The 17,779-nt window shown below is 40.0% G+C and overlaps 1 protein-coding gene across 1 annotated transcript in view; it reads right to left on the bottom strand.

Annotated features, from left to right (window-relative positions):
• Positions 1–17,779, bottom strand: part of LOC126396678 (PEX5-related protein-like) — a 65,204-nt gene that overhangs the window by 19,480 nt on the left and 27,945 nt on the right. The window contains exons 6-7 of the mRNA XM_050054909.1: positions 17,595–17,624; positions 14,476–14,571 (exon numbers count right to left, since the gene is read on the bottom strand). Of these exons, the coding sequence (XP_049910866.1) occupies positions 14,476–14,571; positions 17,595–17,624 (126 nt within the window). The remainder of the gene's footprint in view (positions 1–14,475; positions 14,572–17,594; positions 17,625–17,779) is intronic.

Here is a 17,779-nt window from a genome sequence, read left to right as displayed (position 1 = left end):
CACACTGGACACCACAACTGTGGTGCATAGACAGACATGCTTTTTTAGCTATGCAAGTGATGTGACTCCAGGGATGAAAAGTTGGTCAGTTGGTTAGCCCACCACTTTGGTCCAAACTGAAACACCTCAACAATTATTTCACGGATTCATGGATAGATGGATAGATCCATGGTCCCCCAGTGAATAAATCCTACTAAATTTGTGACCCCCTGACTTTTGACATTTTTGGATTTTAGTGTAGTGTTTCAGGGCGGCACGGTGGTGTGGTGGTTAGCACTGTCGCCTCACAGCAAGAGGGTTGCCGGTTCGATCCCGGGTGTGGGAGCCCTTCTGTGCGGAGTTTGCATGTTCTCCCCGTGTCAGCGTGGGTTCTCTCCGGGCACTCCGGCTTCCTCCCACAGTCCAAAGACATGCAGATTGGGGACTAGGTTAATTGATAACTCTAAATTGTCCATAGGTGTGAATGTGAGCATGAATGGTTGTTTGTCTCTATGTGTCAGCCCTGCGATAGTCTGGCGACCTGTCCAGGGTGTACCCTGCCTCTCGCCCGATGTCAGCTGGGATAGGCTCCAGCCCCCCCGCGACCCTCAAGAGGATGAAGCGGTTAGAAGATGAATGAATGAATGAATGTAGTGTTTCAACAACTATTGGACAGATTGCCATAAAATTACACATTTATGATTACCTCAGGCAGAACTGTAATAATTTTAATTACCTCCTGACTTTTCATCTGGCGCCACAATTAGGTCAAAAATTAGCATTTCCCCTCATATTTTATTTAATGACATAATACCTTAAAACTAATGACATTACCACCAGCCTCAGTGGTACTATGTGTTTAGTGCTTATTAGAAAATATCTAAAATTGTGAACATCTGAATTTTATACCTTCTTAACATCAACATGTTGGCATTGTCATTGTGAGCATGTTAGCACTGCTTTTCCAAAGTACAGCTACAAACTCTGAAGTTCCTTTCCTTTACTCTGATAAGTCTCCTTAATGCCATCTTAAGACAGCAGGTATCTGTTTCATCAGCTGTCTCTAATTGGAGGAATGTTGTGCACTGTCAAGCCACAACTACGCGCAGACCACAGAAACCTCAGTGCTTATGTGCACATCAAACGTGTCGTTATAATTAATTATTCTACTGTACTGTACTCTACTCTGCTGCAGTGTAAATAAACAGGGATTTCGGTTACAGTCATTGGAAATGGTTCACACAGTTCCATGAAAAATCCTCGATTAATTAATGCTTCTTTGTCTCCTAATCACTCTCTCAGGACCTCTGTCTGTTCTTGCCAATCCTTCCCCAGTGTCTCCATCCAAAACACTCAGTAGCCCGTGGGAACGACTATACACATCATCTCGTTTTTAAAGAGTCGCCTTGAGCTCAGCATTTTCTATTACAATACAGGTAGATGTGTGGCTGTGAGGAGCAACGTGATGTGACAGAGATTATTTGGGTAAAATTTTATTGTGGTGTTTCCAGGAAACAAAAGAATCCAAATTTATTTTTGGATTTGCAGGATCATGTTTATGTGGAAAGATGAAGATGAAGCAGGTTACAATTTTGTTGTACTGGTCAGTAATTATTTTTGCATGTGAAACAGTAAAATCTAACTGAATTAAACGTTAATTTAGAAAATACAACATGCCAAAGAATACTGCTTTTATTTTAGATATGGTACCATGGTGGTGTTAAACTGCAGATGAGTACTTTATGGATCGTTGTGAGAGCAAATAAAATCACAAACTATTACACTTGGAGACCTTGACCATAGGAATTTCAAAATGAAAGTTGCAACAAGGATTCATGGCGGAGAGAACAGTCGAAAGCGTGGTTTCAATCCACGAAGGAAGATGACAGCAGTGGTGCTTGTAATGTCCGTAAAATTATTATTTCATGTTACAGTGAAACACCAGAAAAATGCTGGAACAATATGCTTAAATTACAGGAATGTCATGAATTTGACACCGTAACTGAGCTTCCTAACCGAGCAGCACGTCAATTACCAAGGGTAAATATTATATGTTAAAAAAAGAAGATGACCTGATAAAGAGCTGACATGCTCGAAACGTTGTCTAACTAGTAAAGATTTTTGGAGCATAATGAGAGTGTACAGGCTTTCTCTCTTTTTTCTAAAGTTTTCCATTTAGACCAGCACCCAAACTTAGTGATGTGCGTATATTTCTACATTTTTAAATATTATATGTTATCATAACAGTTGTGCCACACAGGCAGGCTTAGCAGATTTTTTCTTTGACTCAGAAAACCTAAATGAAAATGAAGGCTGTACAGATATCCTGTCATTTCATTTACAATCTTTGCAGATAATAAAACAGTTGCATATATGCTGAAAACCTGCATAGGCTCACTTTTTTTTCCCAAAGAAAATTAACCAGGAATCAATAAAGGAACTGATAAAGAATTGGACTGATGGGCAGAATCAATGATGGCATTGGTATCAATAAAATCTTTATCAATTCCCATCCTTAGAGAGAGCCCTGTGTTTATAGCCCTGGGATGAATGAAGTCCATGTGGTTTGGCATGAATGTCACAGCCTTTAACATGCATGCCTACAGTGTATGATTACACGGTCTTTCTGATTCCACCCTGTATCAGTGTGCCCCAGGTGTGCTAGGTGAGACTTGCCACAAAATTACCAAAAAAAGTGTTTGGCACGCCCCCGATGCACTGGGCAGGGTTATTTTGACTACAGTCTGCGTTCAGAGACATAGAGTCTTCAGTCTATAAAAACAATGTTAATGTGCGTTTTTTTGTCTCAGTCCACTGTGACTGTCAAACAACAGATGCTTGTTTATTGTCTGATCATCTCATTAAAAAAGTACATCAGACTGCAGCTGCAAATTCTGAACTTGAGGGTGCCGCTATTGTAACAAGATATCAAATGAAGTTTTTTGTATTATTTACAGTCCCAACATTTGCTAGAAGTAGAGTATTATTGTTTTACTATGTGTATACTCTGCAGTACATTTCTGTAGTGTTTCAGAGTGGAATATTTTCTGAGTTATCTTGGGATACAGTTTGAAGTCTCAGATACACAGTTCGCTACATGACTGAGAGACAACTTCTTCTTCCACCCTCTTCATTTGTACCCATTGCGGTAAAAATGTACACACAGTTCTCCTTGAGCTGCGCCTTTGCTCCTAGCATACAGCCTCGTCACTACAGATGCAGTTAACGTCATGCCTGTTTTTCATGTGAGTTTTCTTCCAGCTGGCTGAGTCCATGATTCTTGGCTGTCTTCCTGTCAGAGGCAGAGCAAACGGGGAAGAATAATGCCAAACAGAGCAGAAGAGCCTCCTGTGACTTATTGAGTCCTCTAAAGCCAGAAACTCATCAGTACATGAGCGAACTGTGTACAGTAAATGTGTGTGCAGTGACACTGTAGAGAGGTCAGAAAGATCTACTGTGCGTGCGTGTGCGTGCGTGCGTGTGCGTGCGTGTGTGTGTGTGTGTGTGTGTGTGTGTGTGTGAAAGATCCTCTCATCTCCACATCTTTGAGGCTTGTGATTGACATGGAGGCCATCGTGTGCCCCCCGATGGTGAGAGATGGCAGGTAATTGCAGGTCGCTGACTCTCAGGCAAATTGCCTGTGGGTGAGTTTTTGCTGTCAGCTCTGTCAGGAAGTGCACTATCAGTGTTCCTGAGGTGGAGGAAATAGATGGAGGGAAGCAGTGATAGGGTTGGAAAAGTCATAAATGTAAGAATTTTTGCAGGAACTTGGATTTAGAGGCTTACATGAAGGAACAGTGTTGGTTCTTTGCTGAGGCCTTATTAGAAGTTCACATTGTGCTTATTTCTTGAGAAACATATATGATAAAAGTAGATTTGTTTGATTATGATATGTCTCATTAATTCATGTGCATGCAATATTTGTTAACTCCCACACACATGAAGGTCAAGACTCTTGATAAGGGCTGTGGTGGTATGGATTTTTTCTTCCTGCAGTGTAAAAGCAACGTATCATAGCAGTTTGGCAGTTAACCCCCCTCCCCCCAAAAAAAGCCTAATGGAAATGTCTTCAAATTTGGCACAAATGTCCACTTGGACTCATAAAGAAGTGTTAAGATTTTGTGGGTCATAGGTCAAAGTTCAAGTTCACTGTGACCTCATCTGTCACATTCTCCTGAATGCGACATCTTAAGAACACCTGGAGGGAATTTCTTCAAATTTGGCACAAACATCTAGACTCAATAATGAACTGATCAGAGTTTGGTGGTCAAAGGTCAAAGGTTACTGTGACCTTGTGTTGGTCTCTGTCTCATTTTGTGAATTTTTTTAGGTATTTTGAGAAGGCCTTGCGGGAATAGATTTTGGGGGTCAAAGGTCAAGGTTGTTGTAACGTCATCTGTTTCATTCTTGTGAAAACGATATGTCAACAATGCCTTGAGGGACTTTTTTAAAATTTGGCACAAACTTTCCCCCGAGCTCAAGGTTGAAGTAGATTTTGGTGGTCAGAGGTCAAAGGTCAAGTTCACTGTGACCTTGTCCGTTGCATTCTGGTAAAAATGATATCTCAAGAACAACTGGAGGGAATTTCTTCAAATTTGGCACAAACTTCTAGTCAGACTCAACAATGAACTGGTTGGACTTTGGTGGTCAGTTGCGTCAGTCTCCATCTCATTTTGTGAATTTTGTGAAAATACAGATGTATTATTTGCAAACTGTACTTTCCAAAGTATCCACATACAAGTACTCAATATCCAGAATAACCCTTTTTAGAGTCTTATTATTTTGTAGATTAAGTTTTTGAATATTATTTTTATTATATTGTTGGATTAGTGCTAATGCATTCTTGGACACCATAGTCTGTTTACTCAGATTAGAGCTTGTACCCAGCTTTGTATTGAAAGGGCTGGTAGGCTGCTTTGGAATAAGAAAGTCGAATCTTGTTCATTCTGTAATCTGGAAGAAATATAAAATGCCTTTTATTCTGCAAACCTTTATGATCTTTTGTTTGATGATATAGAAGTGAGTCGCTGGATATGGATGACTCTTGTCATCTGAAATGGTTGTTTGAAAAATCGACCTTCGAATTGACAGTGTTTTCTTTCCAGTGAATTTAAGGAAGCAAACCTTCTATCAGTAAGGAGTGGATAATGACTATTGTTGTTGCTTTTTATTACTAGATTGATTCGTGACCAGACCAGATGGAAGCTGTTCTCTGTTGTATTGTAAATATTGATGTATTGTAAAAGTGTCTCATAATCCCATGAGGGATGAGCCATGAGATGGCAAGACACTTACATTCATGAATGTGCAAGCAGTATTTTTATGATGCTTGTAAAGGTGGTGTCATCTTGAAACTGCTTGATATACTGTTAGTTTGAACTGTAACATTACGTCAGCATTTATTAACTGCTCAGAGGTTCTGGAATCTGCAAAGCACCTAGAAAAGCTGTGGAGTGAATGTAGTGTCCTATATTTCCCTTTGTGATGCAGTGAAGTATAAAGAAATTTTAAAGAACAAATGCCTCAAACTTGTATATAATGTACATACAGTACACTGTTTCTTTGTAATGGATGTGTGTGGATGTCATGTGACCAGCTGTTCCAACTGTCAGCCCTGTGGCAAAATCTCTGCACAGCCCAGCGCCGCTCCTCGCCATCTTCAGCCTTATGTTCATGTGCATGGTTCTCATACTACAGCTGTTATGCTTATTTACATAATATCTACATATTTGTTTTCATTATTTCTCATCCTGTTGTGGGCCTGTGTTTGCACCATGCCTCAGTCCATCATCACGTTATTTGCGTCTCATAGACATAGTCAGTTGTTTGCGTTGTGAAATCCAATCTGGTGTGTAACTTGTCCACCCCCTAATTGCATCACGGATGACTACAAATTGTTCGCAGTATTAAAATGAAGTAAATATACGGACGTGTTTTTAATTTACAAGAAATCGAGTCATATTTCTTAATATTGCTGTGAAGGGCGCTTTTTACACTGGCATTGGCAGTGTAATTATGCGGAACAAGACAAAGATACGGCATGGTAAATTATATCCCGTGTATAGCTGGGGTGAACTCATAGCTGCGACTCTAATTTCAGCAGCTCTGATGAAGTGTTACATGAGATGGATTGAATCCAGAGAATCCTGCCGCCAAATATGTCACCACTGTTTGGAAATGAACTGGGTTGGTGGTGGGATGGGGGATTCATATGAATACATGATTGACAATATAGATAAACATGGCAGAGGTTACACGTAAAAAAAGGTCACATAGGAAAGGTATATTAATATTTTGCCTCTAGAATGCAATTAGTTGTGTCTTAGTCAGCTGGACTGAGGTAATAAATCCAGTGAATATAAATGTACTCTGCCAGAAAGGTAATTTGTAGAGCTGGATAATTTATGCCAGGTCAGCTGAAACACAGAAACTGATGCTCCCAAACAAAAAAGTGGTTCAAAACAATCGCTTCAGACCTTATTTCATTGAAATAGTAAATTGTACTTTGACTGGAAAAACAAAAGCTGTATCTTTTGCTCTAGGAATAGACATATTAATAAAGAATTAATGATCACAATTAGCAGCACTCAGAAGATCTGTTTGGTTCCACATTCAAGCTTTATCCTGTGTTCTCTTGAATGTGGATATTGCACAAATACAGATCACAGCCACGGCTCGATTTATGAAAATCTGTAGACCATTTTGCACATGAATAAAAGTATAAAGCGAAATGTAGGGCTATGGGCTTTGAAGCCTTTGGCAACCATCAAACACGCTATTTCAGGCATGTAAAGTGACTAATTTTTCATGATCCGCTTACAGTATTTGTACTGCTGAAATGAACATTGTTAGGACCCCGTAAATTAAAGCAGCTCCCCTTTGTTGAATTTGTAAATTGTTTGAATGTCTGTTGCTTTAGCATGTTTTTACACCTTGCTTCAGTAAGAATATATGATCTTAAGTCGCCGTATGTGCGTGAGTGCTCCTCATTTGGACTCTTACCTTATCTGTTTATGTCAGTTTGAGTTGTATTAACTTGAGACTCAACCTTTTGAGGAAACCAAGCACGTGAATAGGGTTTACTTATCCACTTCGCCCAGGGCGCTTACATTACAAAAAGTCTCATTATTTACCAGTGACATGGAGCAGCCTCCGAAAAAAAAAAAGCAAGGCTGGCCTTTTAATGTTAATGAGCCACCCACTGCTGTGCTGCGTAGGCCAAGTCCTTGGTCAGCGAGACAAAAATAGGAAGCTGGAGTCCCGATAATGTCAAAAAATAAAAAACATTTCACTGGACAAAGTCCTACCAATGCATTTTGGCAGACAATGCGATTACACACTATATGGATGTCTGTGATAACACCACATGGGCAGAGCATTACCGCAGTCAGCTGTGAATTTATGACATATGAACTGTGTTCTGATGTGTGTCGATGCTTGGTAATTGTGAGCTAAATTAAGGATGTTTCACACCTGGAGTTGGCTCATTTGGTCTGGGCCAAGGAGAAATAATGATACACTGTTACCTTTCAATTCTGGTCCAGCTTGTGTTCACATTGGCCTTTCACAGTCAAACCAAGAGCTATTAGCATTAGGTCGTATGGACTAACAGGAAGCTCATTTATTGGACATTTTTGGTCACCAAGTGTGGAAATTAAATTCTGGTGATTGACAGCAAGTCATGCTGCACTTTACTGCTTCTCATGTGTACATTTATATTCTCAGGTGTCACAGTATTGTAAGAAATAACTGATAATTAGTCGAGACCACAACCTGACCTCATTTTGAGTAGTGACAAACAATGTAGAAAAAGAGGCGTCTTTTACCGTAATATCAAGGAGGTAGTCAGCATGTTTAACTAATTTTTAAAGAGCCAAACTGCCAAAATACACATAGAAGGACAAAATTGAGCATAACACACCTCTGTTTTAACTCATTTTCTCTCTTTGATTGACCAGGGAAAGTCCCTGCATGCAGGTGGTGAGTTTGTTACCATGGATACCAAATGATTTGCATAAATATATACGTCACTTATACAGATTGCTAATGAGATTGAGCCCTCAACAGTTCACAGGCAGAAGATGAGTTTAATAATATGCATTTATTCCCTCATCTATTGTCCTTAAAGTCCCAATGGAATTAAAAATACATTTTCCCAGTTTTCATCCAGTTTACCTGTGTTAATTGATCATTTACACATAAATAGATAGAAATACATAAATATATCTCACAAACTCAGTATCAGATTATTCATACATCAATATCCCAGTCTTGATTGAATCTTGGTGAAACTGCTTCAAATGTTTGATGACTCATCTTGCAGGCAGGGGCGTTTACAAAAGTTAATCTAATCAAATGAGACTTGGATACAGATGTAGAAAACCGCACTTTACCATTTGTGGGTTGTACAGCTAACCGTGCAATATGGAAAGAAAAAGGAAGAGAGGTGTGTTTAGATATCAGAAGGCAAAACCTTTGTTTTCATTTCCAAAACAATGTGGTTGAGGTCTAATTGATTCATCTGTACCTCGTCCTCCTCCTGATTCAGTGGCAAAGGAGGAGGAGGAAAAGCCAACAGTGTGCTTAGTGGTGTGCTCCGCTGTAGCTCTGTACATGCTAAACTCTAAGCCTGCCCACTTTTTAGCAGTCCAATCAAATGTGAAAGATTTGATTTAAATCCCTTTTGTAACTGTACACCACTGAATATACTGTTTCACTGGGAAGTATGTTACAGTACAGAAGCTGAAGATGCTCTGTCTTCCGTTTCATTCGGACTTTAAATCCTTAGTTGGTCTGTTTTAAAACCTGACTTGTGTACTCTTGTTTCTTGGCTTCTGTGGGATAGATCTGGACACAGCAACTGTACTCGGGTTGGAGGAAGCAGTCTTGGTCCTGTCACAAACAAAATCTTAAGTGGTTGTTTTCAGTGAGAATGTGAGCAGACCTGAATTTGACCCAACTACACGGAGCAGTCTGCAAATATGAGCAAAATGGCTACCTAGCCAGATGTGCTTTGCATACTGGGATGCAGATGAATGATCAACAGTTGCTAGCAGCTACCCTGAGAATTAACCCAGGTCTGAACTGGAGTAGCAATGAAGTACGCTGTCTCCTTGAGGAACATTGGACCTTTTTCAGGACCATATTCCTGTGTTTACTTTCACACTCCTGTAGCAGACACAACTAGCTTTCTCATGTGGCTTTTAGTGATGCATTTTAGTGTGCTTACTTTTTTTTCCTGTGTGAAAAGAAACGGAATGAACGGGAATGTGACTTTATCAACCCATTCACTGATTTAGACAAGAGCAAACAAACTATGGGTTGGGAAGACTCTCCTTTCACAGCAGTTATTTTGTCTGCACCAGAGTTCTTTTTCACCAGCCTGAATGGACGAAACCAAACATGCAAACAGTCCAGGTATTAAAGCACCCCACAACAAGAGCCCTTCATATACAACATCACACTTGATACAGCACTGTAAGGGGATGACACATAGCTTTTGTCTTCATAATTTTATTTAATGTATTTTCTATACTGTTACCTTCTTGCACTATGCACCTCTGACCAAATTAATTTCCTTTTTGAGACAATAAAGTTACATTTGTCTTTACACTTGTAGTTATTGGTGGATGCCATTTGCACCCTCATTATCATGTTGAAAACTTGAAAAAAGTTTGGAGTTTCATTGTCTGCTTGAGGACACACTGTTGCTGAAGGAGGTGAAAGCATTACTCATTTACTTTCCCCATCCGCATTTTCCCAGCAGTCCTGTGGATTAAAACTGCTGACCTTTTGATCACAAGCCTCAATCTCTAACTTCTAGACAACAGCCTCTGCAATCTCTCACTAAACTAGAACTGCCTCAGACCAATATTCTGCAAGATAAAAGTGAACCTGTCCCGCTGCTGTTTTAATCAAACAAAAGGCCACACAGTCACCTTCATCTAATCTTTATCGCCACTGTGGGGGCTTCGTCATGCCTCACAGCCAAAACGCTGTTCCCTGAAGACACAATTTACCCTGCAGCTGTGCTTGTAGTTCTCTATTTAATAAAAGTATAACATTGTGATCAGCTCACAGTAATTGATGGGATCCTCATGTGACATGGACAGTCACTTACTTACTCAGAAAACATCTCTATCAGTTTCTTTGTAAATTAATTCAAAGAGTTCTGTCTCGTGGCCCACTGCCATTTTATTCTCCCTTTTTTACACATAAACACACAGTTTCTCATCAGTGCCCGCTTTGTAAAATGGATGATATTTGGGAGCCTAATTCCTTGTCTACTCCCTCAGTGGGTCCTACTTTTCTTACATTTGGCTACTTCGTCTAATTGAATGAATTGGCAGAGAGGCGGTGTGCTGATTTAATGTTCTCTCTGCCATCTGAGCCGTCTCTACCTCCATGTCCTTTTAAGTATGAACAAGCATGCATATGCACAGCTACTTTAATGGAATTTATCTGATTGTGGGCTTTGACATTGGCAGTTGAAGCCAAAATGGCTGACCGCTTGCGTCAGAGCTTCTCTGGAGCGGAGGCCAGCACTCAGGCTGCTCGATCGAAGCCGCAAGATACTGTTTCCAATCGATGCTCCATGCTCAGACGCCTGTCCAGGAGCATCTCAGAATCTCATCACTTACCTGCCCTCTGGCTGACGCTTGTACTCAAACTGCACAATTATTCTGGAGGATGCATCACATACAAGATGTGACATCATTGCCAACTTTGGGAAGGGATCCCCAAGCGGGAAGTCCACTCCTCTGCAGCTGCTCCTCTCACTTTCTCACAGTCTTCCTGTCCCTGTTTTATTATTTATTGACCATTACACAAAGCTCAGTGTGCAACAGTCTACTGTAGCTCTCAGGAAAGCTGAAGTAATTCAATAGTGCAGGGTTCACTGCCATTTTCTGTGAAAGAAGTTGTCCATTGAGTGGTAGAGTGGTTTTATTGTAAGTAAAAAAACAAGCTTTCCTGGTTATCTAAACTCTGGTAAAGAACAGACACTCTGCTCTTTATGTCACTCAGGTAGCTGTTGTTGGGCCACTGTTATGTAACCTTTCAAAAATATTTTCAGCTGAAAGAAACCTACTGCAAAAAAAGGAAAAGAAACTCAAAGTGCGAATGACAATTATGGTTTCAGCTTGTCAATCTCATCAGTCAATCAAATAGCGTTTAAAGGTCTAGTGTGTAGGACTTAGTGGCATCTAGTTGTGAAGTTGCAGATTGAAACCAACTGAAACTTTTTCCTCTCTCTCTGTAGGAGAATTATGGTGGCAGATGCAAAAATACAAATGGCCTTATCTAGAGCCAGCATACAGTGTCTGTTCTGGGCTACTGTAGAAACAACATGGCGAACTCCATGGACGAGCTCTGCTCCATTAACGGTCCATTCTGAGGTAACAAAAACACAACAGTTCTTATTTTCAGGTGAATATACACTAATCACAACTTAGCTATGACGACTATAAATTTCACTCCTGCCAATATATCCCCTAGACCTTTTAATGTACAATGACACCAAAGATGTAAAGGTGATGAAAGTGCTTTGAGCCTCAAACAAAAGCCTGCTCTTTCTCAGAGATGCAGGAGGATTTCAAGTAATTTTCCATGTTGTCATTACGGCAAACTCTCTCACCCCTGATAGCACAAGACTATCAGGCCAACTTCACAACTCAACACATGTAGTGTGTCGGTACACAGTCCTATGAAGAATTACGCCATATCTAATTACTGTAACTTTGCCATCCCCGTGGTATCTGATATGTCTGGCCGTAAAATGACTGACCTATTTACCTTTCTATTGTTAGCCAGCTCGGAGTCGTGAGTATTTCTCTAGGTCAAACACCCCATGAACTTGAGTGTGGGAATTTAGCATGGACTATTAAACTGTCAGCTAGCACCGCAGGGGCAAATACATAGCAGGAGGCACAATAGTGATCATTTGACAAGGAGATGAAGGGGCTGAAAGGGGCAAATGGAAGTCAGCTCCACAGGACTTCAGGTAGATGTATTCAAATTGCAGGAATGATTATGGGGCTACACGGACAATGATGTTGGAAATGGGATATTGAAAAATGTTTTCTTGGCTTAAACTTCACAGAATTCTCAATTTATTGCAGCTCTTAAAATATTTCTATATCCAGTCCATTTTTTTCATAAAATTGGGGACTAAAGGCAGGGTTGGAGTTTCTACTGAGGAAAATATGGTCTTTACATAATAAAATTATGAGAAATATATGACTAAACACTGAAAGTTTTATGATCAACAGAGGGGAATTCTCAATATATCAGTCTTGGGTGGTCAAAGATCCAGTTAACTCCATTTGGGACTGTCTCATTCACTGCAGTGGAGACATTCCTGGATGCTTCTCATTAAAGAATTAAGGGGAGGGCCTGTATGCTGTTTTTTACTGGTTTCTCTCCAGGCATTGATTAAACCCCTAAAACTCATCTTTGCTCATTAAAATTACATATTTAGAAGTTTTTTTCCATAAAAAAATCCCCTCATGCCTTAAAATGGCTTGAGTCTGCCTGATTTAGTATGTGTGGCTCTATGAATATGCAAATTAGTTACCACCCCTCGCCTGCAGCTTGAGTTTACCTGTTCAGCTCCAACTCTACTCATCAAACACACAAACTTCTGCTTGTAAAGGGTTACAGATAGCATGAGCTGTATGTACAGCCTGGCAACCTGTCCAGAGTGTACCCTACATCCCCCCACCTACTCGCCACACACACACAAACACACCCTACCGCCTTTAAGAGGATAAGCTGTAATAGAAAAGGAATGGATGGATCAGTGCATAATATTAGATAATCATAGTACTCCATTGACCTGAAAAGTTGAAGTGAAAATGAAACTTAGCTTGCAAAGTATTGATATGTAGCTACATGTAGCTTTTTTTTTTACCCCACAAGTTGATGGGATTGGTTCTTTAGATATGGCACGAATAAAACCCTGGAAGTCGGAGAAAGGTAGGAGAAAGCCATGGTACTGACTCATTATTTAGCTCATTATATGTATTGTAGCATATAAAAAAACGCTACATGGACATGTTAACAAGGGGGCTGGTTGCACATAATACCTCAAGTTAAGATTTTCCTTAAAGTCCATGTTAAGGCTTTCTTAAAATAAAACTAGTTGCACAAAACATGTCTTTTTCTTCATGTTTCCTTTAAATGTTCACTTAAGTGTTTTAGATTTTCTCCTTATCTTGGTCTTACACTTAAGGAATCACTTAAAGTTAGTGAAACCATTGCACAGATGACTTTAGGTATTATAAGCTTGAACGCAAGCAAACAAATGGTTATTATGGAAACTGTAGTATTTTACCAAAGTAAAATCTTTCAGTGCAGTAAATGCCTTAAAATTTCTACTTAGGGAAACCAAGTCCCTAAGCTTAGGAAAAATGAAGTCTTAAGTGTCGCACTTAAGGAGAAAACTTAAGGTGTTTTGTGCAATTGGCTCTTGGATTTCACGAGAGGAGGTTTTTAGCGGATGTACATTTCCCAAACCAACCACTAAATCCTCATTCTTGAAGCTTTTTCATTGTACAACTGAAACGAACTATTTGAAACGTCCTCTCATAAAGTGTAAATGTCAACTTTGTGTAGCTTAAACAAGTTTATTTTTAAGTACAGACAGAATGAGCTCCTTGCTGCCCCATGTGGCAGATGAAGGAAAATAACTCCCACCACAGCATCAGTTTTCAGCAGCTTCAGCTGTAGTGAGTGTATTTGTTTCCAACCCTGTCTGCTGCAGTACTGCTCCAGTAATGAGCCCATTTCAGGGAGGAGGAGAAGCAACATTCAAGTCCAATAAACATGCTTTTTCTTGAGAGTTTTCAGACACTAGATGGAGGAAAGCTTCATAGTTGAGGGCCTCGGGGGTTAGGCTGACAAATTGGCAAATAGGGCTGAAGTCAGGGTAATCTATAAAAGACCACTTTTTGAGCCACCTGGGATTTAGCATGATGCTGATTGGACCCCAGTCATCTTTTTAAGCAGTATTTTTAACCACTGACTAGTTCTGAGTAGATCTGAATGCTTCCAAAAAAAGTTTTGCTGGTCAATATTGAATTAAACAACGTTCCTGTTAAACGTCAGCGATTCTAATCTAATACATTTTTAGTCAATTTCGGCAAAAATATTCTCACGGTCCACGAGTTGCCCATTCTGTGTGTGCTGAAAAAAGAAATGTGGTGTTCATACACTGCCCTGGCTCTGTAAATGGGAAACAGACAAACAAACTGTCTCGGGCCGAGTCACACAACACTGCTCTTGCACGGGACAGGGGAAAGGCTGTGGATGTGTAGAGGCAAAGACAGTGGGAGTGAGACGATAAATCTGCATGACATATTTGTTTGGCTGTTCAAATAACAATCTTTCTCAAAAATCGCTGACTCCACCTTTCAGCCTTATAAAAAGTCAGCGGCAGAGATGGCTCTCTGTTGACAGGTGACAGATGTGAGGTGCACTAAGCAGCACTGTGCCTACCTCAACAGCAGCCTTGGCTCGCTCAAACTCCTCCTCCAGGGACTGATGTCTGGACAGGAGGGCGCTGCCCCACCGCTGCTCCTTGTTTAAGCGAGCCTGTCACACACATACACACACAGGTTTCACACTATATACATATATTTATAGATGCAAAAACAAAATCCATTAAACATACACACGCTCACATTCACACAACACAAGCAGACGCGCACGCACACGCATCTGCATAGCACACCACATCACACACACACAATCAGCCAGAGGGAGAGACAGGCAGGGAGAGTGTGCAGGGTCAGCCGTCTCTGCTTTCTCAGGGACGAGTAAATATCCCTGCCTCGACAAAGCCTCTGACATGCTTAGGAAGGCCAGCAGAATCACTACTGTCAGCATCTCGCCCCACCCCTCATCTGAATGCCATGCTACTCATCCAGCCTCTCGCAGTTTCACTCCCCCACCCTCTCTTTCCCGTGCACCTGCACATGCAATATTTGAAATATGCTGACAGCCTCTCAGTTACAAACTTGCATATAAAGCCTTGCTCTGCTGTGAAAATGAAAATCGACCAATTACACGCATGTGGTTTTGTATTATGAGAGTGTGGTGTGGTTTACATGAATACACATTACACCTACACATTTAACTGCGAGGGGGAAATGATTTTGAGATACCATTTCATGCTCAGATGTGACATGGCGCTGGATTTTCTGTAAATAGCAGTGACTGTATATTTTCCAGGACTGGCAAATCCATTTCAGAGCCCAAATAATTAATTGCTCCATGTCAGTGGCTTCCCCCAGAACGGGACAGCCCGTACCTGTAACAATGCCCATCTTTACAGTCTGCCATTATGTAAGATTAATTGAGGTTACTTAATCTCAGTATTAATGAGTTCAGAAGAAATTGCCTCATCCATTGTTGTAGATAATCATGTTTTTTTTTTTTTAGTTACAAGAACAACAGTGCATGCAATGTAAAAATAAAATACCACCACATTTACAATGATATTTGCTGTGCTGCATGAAGAAACTGTGGTATTTTCTGGTCGGGCTGTGAAAGGAAAAATCCACCGTTTCTGGTTGCGTTTATTTATTTCAATTATCCCTGAAATCTGTCCCCCTGATAAAGAGATTTCCAGTCCAGCTGTTGTTTAATACCAGAAACAATTTCGGTAGAATATCAGCAGTTGATGTCAGGCTCTGGTGCCAGTGAGAGCTTCTTTCCAGACTCAATTTTTTGATTTTTCTCATTTTCATGAGAGTAAATGTAGAAGAGGCAGCAACACCAATTTGTTTGCCATCACAAGACTCAGTAGACCAGAATGCAATGCAGCCTGACATTGTGTTTGGAATCAGAGGTGTTAGTAATTTGTGATACTGTATGTCCTTATTTGTGATTTACAGCACCAAGTTCACATCTGTTCTTTTGGGTTTGTGGAATGGCATCATGGGAAATGGAGTACTGAAGTGATGAGGCAGATTGAGAGAAATAGATGGATTCTTAAGCCCTGCCCCCCTTAGTTACTGTTGCTACGCCTGTCCAATTTAACATTATTTCACGGTACATTTGCAGTTTACAATGGTAATGGTGAAAGTTTTACCACTAAAATATTTTGAAATTTTATTTCAAACTGCAACAGAAAAGAGGAGCTTTGCCGGCAGCTTCTGATTTTGCTGACTGACCTTAAAACTATTGCTGGTACATTTGATTATCTTTAGCTATCTGGTTAATTTAGCTATCATTAGCTACATGAATTTTTTGAAAATGCTGTATCCGGCTGTCTTCTTATTGACTCATTTTAAAACATTGATTAAGTAGGTTGTTGTCACGTTTTGTAAGATACAATGTTCATAATGCAAGGTGCAAACTGCCACATAAATCAGCTGCATTTTAAATAGGATTTGATTATTGAAAAATTAAAGAAAAAAAAAAAAAGAACCTCATTTGGCTCTTATATATGCTGTATTTTTTCGGACAAAAAAAAGTGCTGAATTTTGACAGTTTTCTTAGTTTTATAAAACGTATAAACTAATCTACTAGCCTAAGTTTAAACTTTCATTTCATTCATCACATCAGGGAATTTAATCATTGGAAATATCCCTATTCCTCGTAAATTCCAATTACTACAGCTCCATGCACGTTGCTTTGTTCATGTAGAGAAAATCCAAAGCTAGATAGACCTGCCTTGTCTATTTACAACAATAGTTCTTCAAGGGAGGGGGTTCGCCCAATTGGTTACACAGAAAATCTGTAATATACAGTTCAGTTTCCACCAGTTCCATTTGCAGATGAAGACTGTGAGACGCTGTTGAAAGCTCAGAAAAAGCTTTATAGTGGACCTTGAGTTGAGATTATTTTGTCATGTCACATATTGATCCTGAGGTCAAATAGTAATATACAACCCTCAGTCACTCATGGAATATACTGGTCACTTTAAACTGATGATATCTAACACTGCATGATCATCTGAGGGTGGATTTTTCCTTAACGCTCAAATTTTGGGGTATTTTCTTGCGTCAGTTCATTGTATGTAAATCTCATGCAACACACATTCCTTCTTTGCATGCATTTTCTGTTTGTGTGTGCATATGATACCTGCCAAGCAGGAAACTAAAACCACTCTTTACAGTATCTCTGTCAGCTTTTATGTAACTCCTGAGTGAAACAAATTTGGACTGTTTGTTTGCCAATAACTTCCCTCCATCTTGGACGGTTATCTTTAATCCCAAATCTATTATTTATTAGAATGCTGAAAAGGTGATGTATGTTTGGCTAGCCTGGTGAGCTCAACACTAATGGGCTCAGAGTAAGGCTGCTGAATAATTCATAGGCTATTAATCTAATAATGGCGTCTGGAAACAAGACCTGTTATGCAGACCTACACAGAGACATCAACTGAGGAGGAAAGCGCTTGACATTTGGACCTCGTAGCACCACAAAGGAACAATCTCAAGGCCAACAGTATATCTGGATTTCCTCAAAGCTGCCTTTTGGCTTCAATACAATCTCTTCTTTTTCGTCTTTGAAGTCAAATTTTATGAGATGGTGTGATGCTTTCTTTCCCGGTGCAAATGTATAAGTCTTTCAATATCATATGAAAGGATGCATATAGGGAGGCTTACATGTCTTCCACTAATATACTGCCTGTTGAGCTGAAATGGAAGAATTGTAGGTGTTAGGACAGGATGATGGGTAAACAGTTACACAACAGGGTGTCTCATTAGAAACATACTAAAATATTAAGGCTACATTATCATGCATTATCATGCAGTTGCAGAATAAACCAGTTACATTCATCATTTCATGA

This window comes from Epinephelus moara, chromosome 10, assembly GCF_006386435.1.
Source record: "Epinephelus moara isolate mb chromosome 10, YSFRI_EMoa_1.0, whole genome shotgun sequence".
In the NCBI taxonomy this organism is placed as follows: Eukaryota; Metazoa; Chordata; class Actinopteri; order Perciformes; family Serranidae; genus Epinephelus; species Epinephelus moara.
This window is presented reverse-complemented; position numbering and strand designations above follow the sequence as displayed.